The following is a 16,162-nucleotide window of genomic DNA, read 5'->3' as shown; positions in this document are numbered from 1 at the left end:
CAGCTTCTTTGAAACCACCAGAGATGATATCTATTGGCTCCTAAAATGAACTATTTATGGCAGTCCAGTTGTGTTCACTTTGTTAAAAATACACATGCCAGCTCACCTAACAAGTGCTACCTTCAGCACGGAATGTACGATGCCCCTGCTGACCCACTGCTTCCCTGAATCTGCAGACTAGCTCTTCCCACATCCATTCTCACCTGGACGGAGCCCTGGCATCTTACCGTCGGGGCTAAGAACATGACTAACCAAGACATGGTGGGGATGATGCTTACAGAGTTCTCCTTCAACTGCAATCCTTCCCCGTTGGGAAGGGACGACCTTCGCTTCGAGTTTCTGTTTGGGGTGGACGTCACGGCCCCGGCTTTCTTCTTCACCGTGAACACCTCACAGCTGGCTTGGTCTTCATTGTGCGTGCTCTTCCCGGCATTGATAACCCTGAAGGAGAAGCCAGAAAAAGCTGGTCAGAGGGTGGTTTCTGGGAAGCTGAGCACTCAGCCTCTATCTCAAGGGTCAGCCAAAGAGACTCCACAGCTGGCATCAAATGACTTGATGCTGTGGGCCCTATGGTCTCTATATTTTATGTCCTGAAGAAACAGAGAGATGGAGAAACGAACGGAACTGCATTAGCACCCTCTGATGCACTCGCTAAGGGAGTTATTCTGATCACAGCTCACTTCTGCAGGTGTCTGTTAGATACAGCCACCACCCCCCCCCCCCCCGCAAAGGCCCCCCTTGAGTCAAAACATATGAAGCAACCACTCCTTCAGGTTAATCTGGAGTTTGAACTGTTTGGTAATTACAACAGGGACAGACAAGGTAGCTCAGGGAATTGTGTTCCATTTCCCCAAGTGATAAAGAGCAAAGTCCCTATCGATCGTATCAAAGAATGTGGCAGCAATTTACAGCACACCGTAAAGTCTGAGGGAAGAGAGAACGGTATCTCACTCTGCCCCCTCTCACACACAAGCCAGTGATGGGATCAAAGGTGTGCTGTCAGAGCATTTTTAGCTCTGCCTCTTATCTTGCAGAACGATGATTACTGCTCACACACTTCAACTTGGACAGCAAAGATATACCAGAAGGTTCTGTAGAGCGCGGGCAATGCTTTGGTCTAGTTTCTAATGTCAGAAGGATTGGAATGTTTTAAGAAAAGATGCTCCACCGTTCATGTGCCTTTGCCCAAGTCCAGGCACACACAGACTCGGCTCTGTGTGTCAGCCAGCACCTCTGTCTTATTGAGCGGCAGTTGAACTAGCTTTCCTTAAAAAGAGCTCCCCTTGATTGTGTGTACACACACACACACACACACACACACACACACACACACATCCCGGAAAGGGGCAACAGATTGAGATCTGAGTGCCACATGACCTCAGGCAGGGGTTTGGGGACAATCTTCAAACACAGGGACTGCAAGGAGGTGTCTCACACATTTTCACACTTTGGTTTTTTTTTTTTTAATTATTTTTTAACATTTAAGCACTTATGAAAAATGCAATAATTAACGAGTTCATTCCCTGGGATCCCTTTCGAGCTGTACCCACTCTTGGACATGAACTCTGTCCCTTGCTTCATTATAAGCCCTGCACACACCACACTCTTTCTAACTGTGCAGGTATCTCTTTCTTAATGAACTGTGGTGTGGCCTCACGAAAAGTTCACTTCATGCATTCATGTCATCAGAAACAGGTACCTTTGTCATGGCAAGCTTTTTATCTTTTTTTTTTTTCTGAATTGACAAGTATCGTATCATTTGATTAAAAAAATTACCATATTTGGGTTGGCAAGATGGCTCAGTGGATAAAACCATTTGCTGGCAAGCCTGACAATCTAGGTTTGAAAAAGAAAATACCATTGCCATCTGTGATTACTCATCTGCATGCTCTAAGAAGAAGGCCACACCAGCTACCTGCTATGTGCTCTATTTCAAGGTTTGATAGTCATCAACATTGCTTCGTTGTTCTTATTGGTGGTATTACAAATTTTCATTTCTGCTGCGTTTACAAAGCAAGATCTGCCTTTACTCACTTCACATGCTGAAGTTTTGGGGGCTTTTAAAATATATATATATATATATATATAAATTTCAAGTCGAATTTTGCTTTCAACATCACCTTCTGGGGGATAATAAGGAGGTGAGCGTTCCTGCTGTCCTCTCTCTGAGGTCAAGTGGGCCTTGCAGTTTATTATACCTGGTGTGGAGCGGTTGGGAGAGAGGGGGTGCCTTATCCTCATCCTGTCTCCTCTAAGGAAGGGGCATTTGGGGATGCACATGGTGAGCGCACCTACAAGGTGATGGATGATTCACAGTGCCACAGTGACTGCCAAAGTTCAGTCACAGACTCTAAGTGCCACAGCCAAGGCCACAGCTGGGATAAAGACATAGTCGGCTCAGAGTCCATCTCAACTCTTCCCGGTGCACCACACAGGCAGTCTGCGCCATGCCAGGCTGGACCGCGGGGAAGTACAGAGAAGGTCTAGTCCTGAGAGCAAGGGCAACTTCCTCCCTGCTTCTCTGACCACAGAAGAGTCCCAGTACGACCCCGGGGAAGGAGGCGGCACAGGCAACCCAGGACATGCCCGGCCAAGAGACGGTCACACTTGGTCCCAGCTACCTCACTAGGTCGGACTGCATCTCAGGACAGAACAGGTTCACTAGGCGCATGTTTCTGATGTCTGACCTTGGTGGGAGAACCAGTAGGAAATAACCCGTCTCCTGTCACTGGTAATGACTTGCCAAGCAGCATTGTCTGCAGGGTGTTATTTACTCAAAGGCAATGCTCTACCGCCATGGTTTCCCAAACAAACACCTTTCCCAGACAATGTTGAAACGGAGGTCCGGCTGGGAAATCAGCTCACGACAAGTCCCTCACAGCACCCTCTGGGCAAGGTCTCGGCTACCGTTTCCAGAACCTGGTGTCACTCCACCCAATTAGTGCCTAACCGTGTGCTGTAGTCATCTTTTGTTGCCTTCTTTTAAAATAACAACAGCAAAAGTGCTGCAGATCTTCAGCAGCCAACCCCCTCCCCCCAAGGCTGACTCATCAGCTGCTGCTGGCTTCCAGCAGTCCATAAAACTACTATAATTACTTAAATCATGAAGTCGGAAATCACTATCCCCGTAAAATACAGCTTCCTGTCTCCCATGATGGTTGTTAAATTCTGAAGCTGACCTGGTTTTGCCAAGAGGTTCCCTAAACCTTGTGTTATACATGCGGAATCTAGGGCCCTGGGTGACTGTGACCAATACAAGGTTGCACAGTTAAAAACAGCAGAGCTGGGAACACACTTGCGAGTCCCGAGCTCTTTCCTTGGCCTCAGCTCTCAGGCTGTTACTTTCCTACTGTACATCACATGGTTCAGAGGTCTGCGCTGTACTGACTCATCAGAGGTGGAAAACTGGGAAAGAGCAATTACCGGTGACCTTACTTTGCCATTTCGTGTTGAATCAGCTTGTGAATAAGCCAGTGAAATGCTAAAAAGTCAGAAATGTCAATCTGGTGGAAAGACTAAATTACTGTTCTAGTCAGACATTTCAGTATTACTTAGTTGATAAAGGACTGACCAAAAAAAACTTTCCTTTCTTTAAAAGATTAAAAAATAAACAACTTTTTAAAGTGTATGTTTTGCCTATGTTAAATGTATCCGGTACATCAAGAGGCCAGAAGAGGGCATCAGATCCAATGGAACCAGAGTTTTATATGGTTGTGAGCTACCATGTGTGCCAGGAATCGAACATGGGTCCTCTAGCAGGGCAACAAGTGACTGCTGAGCCATCTCTCCGGTTGCCCTCCTCTCTGGCATTGTTGGGGATTGATTCCAGGGTCATGTGTTTTGTCACAGAACTCCACCTCCCGCCCCTGTTTAGTTCCCATTATTTTACCTTCGATACTTCACACAAGTTGAGTAGGAAAGACTTGATTCTTTCAATTGACTTTGGTCCTAAAACAGTTCAGTGTCTATCAACTTCAAGGCCGTATTTTCTTCTTCAAAGGCAAATGCATTACCTGTCAAATGAAAAGGGAACTAGACCCCTCTTCAAGCAGGGGTTCTCAACCCTCCTGATGCTGCAACCCTTTACAACAATTCCATGTCGCGATGCCCCCTCTGGACCATAAAATAATTATCGTTGTTACTTCGAACCTGTAATTTTGCTACTGTTATGAATCATAACGTAAATATCTGATACACAGGATATTTGAATCCCCCCCATCAAAGGGTCATGGCCCACAGGTTGAGAACCAATGCAAGTCTAAAAGTCAGTGGAGGAAAAAAAAAATCTCAGTTTCCTAAGCTGAGGAGCAGCTCTAGTTCTGCAAGCTGAGAGCACATGAATGTATGAACAGCTAGTCAGTCCTTGTCTTCTGCTCCTAAATAAAGCCAGCACCCCCTTGAGGTCAAAAAGCACACTCTTCATCTGTACAAGATGCTTATTTTGAACATTTGAAAATAAAATGCTGGTGGGCAGTAAATGATCATATTTCCAGTGACGCTGTTTTCCAAATCTCCTACAAAGAAGGCAAACATTTTCTCTGGAACTAACCTGCATGCAATAAATTGTGGCCATTATGAGCAGGGGGAGGGCCAGGGTGGGGGGAAGGCTCTCTGCTGAGAACAGGGCAAAGAGCAGATACTACTGAATCAATGTAGGAGTCAGAGAGAAATCGCCTCTGCTGCTCACTTCCCGGTGAGGAGAATGGCGTATTTGTTGAGATCTGTCTGTGTGCAGGGAGCTGCCAGCACTACCCAGGGAGGAATCAACTCTTTGCATCCTCTGGTCAACTCTGAGGTACCTACCACTGTCTTTCAGAGGGGGCAGTGGAGTCAATGAGAGGCAGGGTGTGTGCAAGTTCCTGCTCTATATCTCAAGTCCTCAGCTGCATTTATTTCATCTATTAAAAGCTGAGTTGCGAAGATATGGGTTGGACAAGAGGATTTAACTTGCCTAAAGAACTGGGTAATTTTGAAGTTAGAATTAAAATTTGGAAAGGGAAAAAAAAGTATGAAGGAGAATTACCTTCTGTTCAATATAGAAAGTTTACAACTATTTTTCCCCCCAACAACCTAAAAGAACAACGTAAGAGCTGCAGAATTTGATTTTGTTTTTAAAGGAAGTATAAAGCCCTGGGTAGTTTAAACAAAAAATTTTACATGGAGTGATAGTACTACTTCTCAGCAGGTAGTAATCACGCTGAGTGAGGGAGAGGCATTTGTACAGGACATCAGGTGAAGGGAGACATATTGCTGATTCATATATAATTGAGAGGCGGACTGAAAATTGCTGTCCAGGGGAAATGAATCATTTATGAGAAATCAAATATAGCTGCCTATTACGAACATTCTCTTCTCTGGGTAACCTTGCAGTCCGTGTTTTATAAGGCTCTCTGAAGAAGGGAGACACCCAGACAGGCCACAGCAGGAAGACAACTTAATCCTGAATTCTGAGCTCCCAGCTTTGCTCTGGCCAGGAACCTGATGAGTCCCCTGGTAACAGCCCTCATCGCCACCAGAGGATGGTCAGTGGGAGCGACTCCCATTAAGATGGGCAGTGTCCCTGCAACAGGCCCTCAAGAGCAGGGGAGGGAACAGACGTCCATGCCATCACTGTGGTTAACGGTAACCACATGCCACCAGAAGAAACCGGGCAGTATGGAAGAAAGCTCCTGTGGTGGTGAGCTTCTGCACTGTGGAGGTTAAGTACCACTCTGGGGGGAGGCAGCTTGGTGAAGGCAGAACATAGACGCTTTGGCAGAGCTTCAGCGATCCACACCATACCTTCGAGTGGGCGTGGACAATCATGGGCCTCAAAGCCAACATCCATCCTATGGATGAGTTAGAATTAAAAAACAAGAAACAGAAAACAAAACAAAACAAACAAACAACAAACAAACAAAAACCCCAAATGCCCACAGAGTGGAATTTTTAAAAAAGCTTGTAATCTATATTTAAAATCTGGAATATTTCACTAAAATGTTCATATTCCAGTTTCTCTTGAAAATAAATGTATCCGCCTGCATACTATATAAAAACAGTCAACCCCGAGAGGAGGTTGTTCCCAAGAGACTGGACACATCCATGCTAGTTTATTACAGACCTTCCTGTATTGACCTTTGACAGTTAAATTGACAGCCTGGCCCAATGGGCATTTGAACTGCAATCCTGACGCCACAGCTCCGTGAGTGAATGAAGATAGGAAAATGATTAGACATGAACACATAGTGATTGAAATAATTGTGAATGTTTACTGCAGGGCTAGGGTGATAACTCAGTTGAGAAAGTGCTTGTCTTGTAAGTATAAAACCACCAATTTTAGTCCTTAAACCCATATACAAAAAGCTGGGAATAGCTAGCTAGGCTCATGGTGGTGCAAACCTTTAATCCCAGAGGAGGCAGGAGGGTCTCTGTGAGTTTGAGGTCAGCCAGGGTAGCCTACTTGGCAAGGGAGGCCAGCTCCCACCTTTTAAAGGGTTCCTATGAGGAGGAGAGAGGGATAAGAAACCTTTAGATGGAAAGATAGCCAAGAGAAGAAAGACAGAAACAGGATAGCTTTGGGAGGACCTGGATCAAAACCCAACAGTCCCTTCCGCCTCTTCAAAAGGACTTTTTATAACAATGCCAAGGGGTGGGGCCAAAGACCGCCTCCCTTGCTAGATCAAAGCACACCTCACAGCCAAGTGTAGACCCTTCCAAACACCTGGTAACCACATCCATGGTCAAATCATTCCTTATGCAGCCTAGGTAAAGCAGGCTCAGATTTTTGGATCCTGAGTAAGTTCTCACTAGGAAACCTTTGTGGGGCTCTACACCTTGGCAAACTGAAGGCCAGTGAGAGGTCTTGTCTAAAAAAGTAAGGTGATGGAGCCTGAGAAACGATACCTAAGGTTGTCCTTTGCCCTCCACACACACGTGTAGACACAGATTTGAGCGTAGTGATGCACATGCCCGCAATCCAAGCACTTCAGAAGCCAAACAGGACCGTAAATTGTAAGCCAGCCTAGGAATGTAGGGCGGTCATGTCATAGGGGAGGAAGAAACCCAAATTGGGACAGATCAGCACATAGCATCTGCCCATCAAGGAGCTACAATCACCTTCAGAAGATGTGGTATCTCAGCAATAACAAAGCTTCACCACCTCAAGAGACGGAACTGTATTTCTCAGTGTTCCAGATGCAGTACAGACAGAAGAGAACACACCCTGGGTCTGTTGAGAACTCTCTACCTGCTCATAGGCGACAATATTCTTGCTACGACCTTCCTTGGCAGAAGGGGCAGAGAAAAAGAGAACAGCTCTTTAACCCTACTTTACCAGACTATTGATCCCACTCACAGGACCTCCACCTTCACCCCTAATCATGTCCGGAAAGTCTCACTTCTAATAGTGTCACGTTGGGGTTAGGTTCCAACATAGGATTTGAGTGATACACACACACACACACTCAAGTCTACTGAACCTCTCTAGAAAACACTGCCATTTGTCTCAGACCGACTCCAGAGTTGAGGTGTCTGTCATAAAAGTTCCAAGAACCCAGAAGAGAGTAATTGATCGAATCTACAGAAAGGGTCACGGATGAGGCGGCTTATGAGTTCAGCCTTACCGAGGGAAGAAGGAACCAGTACTTAGAGAGAAGTTCAAGGGAGGGTCCCAGGGAGCGGAGCAGTCTGAGAAAACTGAGCGTGAGAGGAACTTTCGAATAGGTAGCCTGGGCGTGAGCTAACCATAGGCTGTAACTATAGGCTTGGTTGGTAAAGATTATCTCGGAACTCAAACATGCAATTCTCCAAGGACGGTTTCCCTACGGGGTCCCATGGGGGGAAATGAGGATTGCTGAGGTAGATGAGGGAGGATGGCAACAGGTAAAAACATCGGGGAAGGTCTTTTTGTCCAAGTGACACAGAGGCCACGCCCCAAGCACTGGCTCTACGTGGAGGGGAAGAGGAGGCGTTCAGAGGTGGCATGTGAACTGAGAAGTCCTGGGGAGTCTGGCAGACATGGATCCAAGGACAAGGTGCTGTGGGACGTCGTTCTGTATGCGGTGGATATGTGCCGCTCTGATTGGTTGATAAATAAAATGCTGATTGGCCAGTAGCCAGGCAGGAAGCACAGGTGGGGTGAGCAGATGAGAAGAATTCTGGGAAGAGGAAGGGCTGAGTCAGGAGTCGCCAGCCAGACACAGAGGAAGCAAGGTGTGAAGGCAGAACCGAGAAAAGGTACCAAGCCACGTGGCTAAACACAGATAGGAATTATGGGTTAGTTTAAGTGTAAGAGCTGGTCAGTAATAAGCCTGAGCTAATGGCCCAGCAGTTATAATTAACACAAGCTTCTGAGTGATTATTTTATAACGGGCCATGGGGCTGTGGGGGGGGGCTGCGGGGGGGGGGGGGGGGGGGGGGCCTGGCGGGACTGGAGGAACACTCCGGCTACAGACAGGGAAGGGAACAAGGGGATGACTCCCAGGTTCCAAAATGGCAAAACGGACAGACAGGTGCTCTTTTTGTTGCTGTGATTAAATAAATACTGACCGGGACTGGAGAGATGGCTCAGCGGTTAAGAGCATTAGCTGTTTGTTCTTCCAGAGGTCCTGAGTTCAATTCCCACCACCCACATGGTATGGCTCACAACCATCTCTAATGAGATCTGGTATACATGAAGACAGAACACTGTATACATAATAAATCAAGCAATCTTTAAAAAAAAAAAATACTGACCAAAACCAACCTTGGGAGGAAAGAGTTGATTTCAACTTACATTTCCCCGCTAATAGTTCATCACTGCGTGAAGCCAGGGCAGGTAGGCAGGAGCAGAGACAGGAGCCATGAGGGGAGGCTATTGAGTGGCTTGCTCTCAGCCTTGTAGTCAGCCACCATTCTTCCACTGCCCACTGCCCAGGGATGGTACCACTCCACGTGAGCTGGGCTCTCCTACATCAATTAGCCATCAAGACAATGGCCCCACAGACAAGTCCACGGACCAATCTGATGCAGGGCCCTCCTCACTTGAGGGCCCCTCTACCCAGGTGTCCACTTGACAGCCAAGATCAGCCATCACAACAGCGCACCCAGATCAGGAAAGGAGAGAGGAAGGTGAGGAGAGACTCGGGGTAACAAAGATCTGCAAGATGAGATAACAAAAGTAGCTTTAGGTCAATCGACAAAAAGGTCTAAGACACCCGAAATGAGAAAGGCCGAGTTAGCCAAGTTCAACTTAACCGGGGCTGGGTCAGCTATCCCTGCCTGTGGGCCAAAGACGGATCAGTTTTTGTGTGGTTTACGACCTAAGAGTGGATTTATTTATTTGTTAATAGTCGAAAGAGAAAAAAACAATTCACGAGGGCACAGGTACCGTTTCATCGGAACACACCCACACTGTTCACGGACACATTGTCTGTGTCAGTCTTTTGCATGACGCCAGGTGGCTTGCTAGAACAGACACTAACTTCCCAACAGATCCAAGTTTTTTCCTCCGGGGACTTTTCACAGAAAGTGTGAGCCCCACTCCAGAACTCAACTGCTGGGTCGTCGTCTCTGAAATTGTCTTTTGCTGACTAGAAACAGCTGAGCACCCACAATGTCACAGAATTGGACCAAAATGCAGGTGTCGAGAAGACGGGAGCCGTAGGACTGGGCAGAGCTTTGGCACACACCCTGGTGTTACTTGAGTGGGAGGAACTCTGCTCCAAGGATTCTGAAGAGACTTCCAGTTTCTACGACACTCATCAGGATAGTTAAGTGACTAGGACTGAAAGACTCACACCAAAAATCAGAAGACGCGATGTTGTTTGTGGCCCTCACGTAGACTCGGGTCGGTATGTTCTTCCTCACCTCTCCTGTCCAGCTATAAACCTTAGCATAGCAAAAATCAACATTACAAAGTTGCCTGAGGTGTTTCCTTTCAGTTATCCTCATGGCAAGGTATTAATAGCATCACTGTCTAACTTCTGTAGTTAAAGGGGGGGGGAGTTGCATGCATGGTCAAATGCTAGAGCGCCTCGGGTGTGGAGGGTACACAGGGCCTGTCCCAAAGGATCTGACGTTTCCAAGTTAAAACACAAATGAAAAATCATTTGGAGATGAAATACAATGTTACTCATAGACAGCTGTTCACTTCCACTGGGAATTTAAAAAAAAAAAAAAAACAGTATGTTTTTTATAAAGATCTCCCTTTGTGAAAAGAAATGACTTTTAAAAACAGATTGAACTTTAAAACTAATAAAATATGAAACCAAAGGATAAAGACACTGTAATCTCAACAGACATCAAGTTATACACACTATTCTAGTTTGCTTTTCTGTTGCAGGGGTAAAATATAAACCAAAAGCACCTTGGGGGCAGGAGGGTTTGTTTCTGCTTATACTTTACAGTCCATAATCTAGAGAAGCTCACACAATAACTCAAGATAGGCACCTGGAGGCCGGAATTGAAGGAGACACGCTGAAGAACACGGTCTTCTGCTACCCAGTGCACAGCCCAGGTCCACCTGCCTAGGGATGGTGCCACCCACAGTGGGCTGGTGGGCCGGGCCCTCCTGTATCAATTAGCAATAAAGAAAATGCCCCCACAGATATGTCCACAGCCAGTCCTGATGTAGGCAACTCTTCAGTGGAGATTCTGTTTCCTCAGGCACTTCCAGGTTTGTGTTAATTGACGAAATTGAACACACCCCTCTACCCTTCCCTCTCCCGCTATCTGGGATTAAACTCTGGGTTAGCCACATGCTAGGTAACTGCTCTATCAGTGAGCTACACCCTCCCCACTCTGTGCCCAGCTGAGAAATACATAACGCTTTAAAAAAATATTTAAAAAATTATCATGCAAAGAATTAGGTTTCATTTTTGACATTTTTTATCGCTGGTAGTATTTGTCATTCTGAAGTTTATGTTGATATTATAATAGTCACTGTAGTGTTTAGCTAGCTTGTCTTTGTATTTCCCTTTTTCTTTTCAAATACATACCAGGGAATGAACCTAGGATGTGGGGCACTGAAGGTAAGTGTCACAATCCCAGCGGTGGGAGCACGTTCGAGCATGTTTTTTTTTTTTTCTAATTGTTTTTAGTGATATACCTTCCTCCTCCTCACCATCTTCCCCCACTTCAATCTTGCACCGCTCCACAGCCTCCTGTTTTCATGGCACATGGATCCTCTCTTCCCTCAGCACCTTTCTCCTGCTCCTGTTCTTCCTTGTTTCACACTCCCACACTTTTGCACACGTATGAGCATCACGGCTGGGGTCTGCTCGTGAGAATGGAGTCTGAGTCACTTCATGTAACATACTTCCCAGACTCCTCCATTTTCTTGCCAATTCCATCATTTCGTTTTCCTTCAGAGCAGAGTAAGATGGGACTGTGCATACATCCAACGTTTGCATTATCCACTCATCTGAGGACAGACCTCAGGGCTGAGTCCATTTTCTTGTTACTGTGAAAAATGCTACAATAAACACGGGCATGCAAGCATCTTCTTGTAAAACGATATAAGCTTGACAGTGATGCAGCTAGCTCATGTGTTCACTCTATTTTTAATTTCCCAAGGAACCTTCATCCTGATTTCCATCACGGCTGTACAGTTTACACTCCACCAGCAGTGGGTAAGGAATCGTCTTTCCCTACATCCTTATCAGAATTTTTTATTGGCATAGTCTTCAAAAAAAAAATCCCACAATACAACTTTGGATAAATCTTGTGTGTTGCCAGTCTTGCTGTTGAATAAAGCAAGTATCTGTCTGTATAGAATTCTGCTGTTCTCCTTATAAATATTACACAAACAGGGAGAGGAAGTGCCATGGTGCCATGCAGTGTTATTTGGCAGTGAGAAGGGTCTCCCATCCAAGAACTAACCAGGCCTGACCCTGCTGAGCTTCCAAGGTCCGATAAGATCAAATGTATTTAAGGTACATTTCTTAATCCTTGCTGAAGAAAATAATTTGAATGAGCTGGGGAGATGGCTCAGTGGGCGAAGTGCATGTTGGGTAAACATTAGGTGCCAAGTTTGGGTCCCAGGTACTTCTAACTCCAGAATGGGGAGGTTGAGATGTGGGGGGGGGGGGGGAGAGAGTAGGAATCTCTGGGGCTTGCTGGCTATCAGGCCTTGCCTAAGCACTGAGATCTAGGCCTGAGAGAGAGTTTTCTTTCTTTCTTTCTTTCTTTCTTTCTTTCTTTCTTTCTTTCTTTCTTTCTTTCTTTCTTTCTTTCTTTCTTTCTTTCTTTCTTTCTCTCTCTCTCTCTCTCTCTCTCTCTCTCTCTCTCTCTCTCTCTCTTTCTTTCTTTCTTCTTTGAGACAGGGTCTCTCTGTGCAGCCCTGGCTGTTCTGGAACTCACTTTATAGATCAGGCTGGCCTTGAACTCAGAGATCTGTTTGCCTCTGTCTCCCCAGTTCTGGGACCAAAGGTGTGCACCACCACACCCGGCTCAGAGTAGTTTTTACCTTAAAACAAAACAAAACAAGACAAAAAATAAACGCCCCCAAAACCCAAAGCAGATGTTTCCTAAGAAAGGACACCAGATGCTGACCTCTGGCTTTATACTCAATGCTGAACATACTTCATGGGTAGGCATGTAGTCACATGTGTGGAGGCCACACCAACTAAACATAGAACAGAACAGAAGCAGCCAATGGGCAGCCAGGCTTGGATGGAAATCTGCAAATCTCTCTTTTTTTTTTTTTTTTTTGGATATAAAAAGTAAAAGCAGAGGGAGTAGAGACAGTCTCCCTGGGTTAGAGTCCCAGGCCTGCCACTTGATAGCTGGGTGACCGACCGTCAGCAAGTTCTTTTATGTTCCCATGCCTCAGTTTCTCTTCAGTAAGATGGAAACGAAACAACAGTGTTTTCCTTGGGAGGAAGTATCTGCCTGACTGCAGGAAAACAGCTACTTAGAAGCGTTTCCCACTGAATGGCTCGGCTAAAGCTTACAACCCTAGACGACGTGAGAGCAATAATACCGTTACAGTCACTCAATGCGCCAGTGTTACATACAAAATAATTCAGAGGAAAGACTCAGACAAGCCATCCTGGCATTTCCTCACAACAACCCAGACTTTTTTAAAGTCATAGATTGCGCTAACACAAATGATGCTCTTGAGATGGCCTGTGCAGCGGCCAGTGGAACACAGGGAGCTGGAGGAGGGCCCGTGACACATCGCTGGCATCCTCTGTGCTCCAAACGCTATCGGAATCAATAACAGTACCACTGCGAAGTGGCCCGGAAGAGCAGTAACTAATTTCTTTCTCAGGACTTCAGTCTTTGTTTTATGTTGTTTAAAGAACACAGTATCTGAAAACAGTGTGCCTTGGAAACATCTTCACGCCTGCATTTTACCGAATATGCGGGTGAAAGTTTATTCTGTTCAGGTTAGAATCCTAAACAACAAACCCAGAGGCCCTTTGGAAAGGGGCCATATCTGACCCAACATTTCTCACTTTGTCTCCAGACCCAGGGAAAAGCTCAGGCAACAGGTCCAAATATCCTCCACGGGAAAGGGAAAGAACAGGACACTTTCAACTCTGAGGCCCCTGGAAGGCCAGCCTAGGCTCCACTTTATTGTAGGTAAACCGATCTCTACAGTCTCCAAAAGAGGGAAAGTGTTTAGGAAGACAAGCCAACCGATACAAAACACTTCTATTGGATGCTCAATAGGACCTTCTAGCGCAGTTCAGTCAGCAAAACAACGTTAATTAAAATCTACGAATGGAGACTGAACCAATGAGCTCAATTTTGTCATGACACACCACGGGAGTGAATGAGTTCTAGCACTGACTATTTGTAAAAGCTTCAAATGTTTTAAGTGGGATTTCTTATGTGGTCTCAAAAAGCAAAATGTCATGAAATGGATGTAACTCATTGAATTGACTTTTATAAAGTGAGTCACAAGTTAAGAAAGGATCCTAACTAAGATTAGAATGGCTGTAGGCACAGGTTGCCCAAGGGGAAGAAAATAGTATAATAAACAACTGGAAAGAGGATGGGTTAAAATTAGGTTACTATCCTTGTAAGGGTTAAAGCTGAAGGGATGGATGTCTTGCCACACTCGCTCAGGTTGACTGGGCCCAACTGAACTGGCTGCTGCTGATTTTTTATTCAGAGATTTTCATGTTTCTTCAAGTTTCAGGTTGACCCCTGGATACTTAGCACAGGTCACATCATTTTGATTTGTCTGTTTTGTTGGTCTGGAGTACCTGGCCAGTCTGAAGATGATGGCCTCTCATAAATTTCAGTTAACTGAAATTCCAGGAAAACAAGTCTACCATTCAAAGACAAACTGTGTTTCATTACCAGGACCTCAAGCAAGAAAATGAACTTGGGAGTAAGACATGCAGAATCGGCTTCAAATATCTCAAGCAGAGACATGGCTAAGAGGGGTCAGGGCCTGAGGCATCTCACCATGGAGCCTGCCTTCCAGCCAAGTGCTTGCCCTAATCAGAAGTCACGGCTTTAAAATTAAAACACAGAAGTGCTGTGGGCAGGGGAATTTCAAGGGCCGAAGGAAGACTGAGACACAAAGACAGGCATGTTCTGATACTATCAATCTAAAGTTACCCAGCAAAACGATGAACTCCCTTTATGGGAATCCATGGCATTGGAAATATGCAGCAGGTGGCTTAACTCCGTTCAGAGACTCCAGGCATCTGTACATTGAGTATGATGCCTCTAAAGACCCATTTCCCAATTGTTGAGTCTGTCTATCTGTTTCCCCACATCATCCTCACCTCTCCCATACTTAGTTTTAAATCTAAACTGCTTTCAGAGCAAAAATGATTTTCCAAATAACATAGATTTTTATCGCTTTATTGAGGAAACTCTCTGGTACCTGTAAGCCATATTTAACATATGCTAGATCTCAAGAAATTAGAAATTTGGTTGAGTCAAACTTCTTGCCAACTAGACCTTCATGTGGGGGTGTAAAAAAATGAGCCTTTTGAGCAACTACTCTCTGGAGCTTTGAACTTGGCTTGCTTCTCTTCTCCCTAAACAAACTTTCCCTTGGAGACTGTCTCTACTCCCCAGGCTTCGTCTGGGATCCAAACACTGAGTACTGCCAAGGAATGAAGTTCACATCTATGGTGGGGATCTCAGGGGGGTCTTGACTGCCGGTCCAAAAGCTTTCAGAACATCTGCCTCATTATGACACCCAAGCTGCTCAAGCCTGCGCTGGCTTTCTTTTCTTTTCAGGTCTACTTTACATTTCAAACACAGCCTTTGCCCTCTGATGTTCTCTGCTCAAAGGACCTGGAACATGCCTGCACTCCAAGCTCCCTGACTTGTGCCCATACCTGCTTTCTCAGCCTGCAGACCCTGCTTCATTACTGTGACTTACATCACCCAGTTCCCACACCTCTAGGTGTGGAATCAGAACCTCATCACACCCTCTAGGCACTGATGCCTATACTTCCCAACCTGACCAGCTGCTGCCTTCCTTGGGTGACCATCCTGACCTTTCATAACCACGAATGTTCCCATGCCTCTCTCAGACTCAACTTCCATTTAACGGACTCTTGACAATTTTAGGATATGATTTAATTTCCTTCATTTTTCTCCCATAACAGTCTTTCTAACTGAGGCCCTTGCTTCCCTTACCTGTTCTGATTACACTATTTATTTCTGGCCATAACAGACTGCCTATGGTTTAAGGGCAGCACCATGCTGCTGCTAAGGATTCCGTATTGGGTGACTTTTGCTCTGTGTGCTCTGTATCAGGTGACTTTTGCTTTGACCTTCTTGTCTGGCAAGTGTGTCCTACCTACTAGAGTTTGGATACTGACTGTCCCAGTCCCCGCCCCGCTTCCACACGCACACGTGCGCAAAAGGCTCATCCACAAAAGCTTGGTTTCCTTGGTGGTATCACTGGGAGGTGGAACCTGGGGGAGATCCTAGATCTTTGGAGGTATGTTCCAAAGGTGACTGTGGGAGCATGGCTCTGGTCCCTTCTTAGCTCTCTAGAGTGTGAGGTGAGCAGTCTGCTCCATCACATGCTCCTGCTATGCTGTGTTGCTTTGCCACTAGCCCAAAGAAACAGTCAGTTGATCATGGACAGAGACTTCCAAAACCACAAGCCAATATAATCAAAATCTATTTCTTCTCTCTATGCCTCTTAATTTTTGGGGACAGGGTTTCTCTATATAGCTCTGGCTGTCCTGGGATTCACTCTGTAGACCAGGCTGGCTTA

The 16,162-nt window shown here is 45.7% G+C and overlaps 1 protein-coding gene across 1 annotated transcript in view; it reads right to left on the bottom strand.

The window, feature by feature from the left end:
* Positions 1-16,162, bottom strand: part of Ppm1h (protein phosphatase, Mg2+/Mn2+ dependent 1H) — a 274,493-nt gene that overhangs the window by 164,445 nt on the left and 93,886 nt on the right. The window contains exon 2 of the mRNA XM_036169724.1: positions 279-441. Within this exon, the coding sequence (XP_036025617.1) occupies positions 279-441 (163 nt within the window). The remainder of the gene's footprint in view (positions 1-278; positions 442-16,162) is intronic.

Source organism: Onychomys torridus, chromosome 20 (assembly GCF_903995425.1).
Source record: "Onychomys torridus chromosome 20, mOncTor1.1, whole genome shotgun sequence".
NCBI classification, from domain to species: Eukaryota; Metazoa; Chordata; class Mammalia; order Rodentia; family Cricetidae; genus Onychomys; species Onychomys torridus.
Note: the sequence above shows the minus strand (reverse complement) of the source record. Positions and strands in the feature narration are given on the sequence as shown.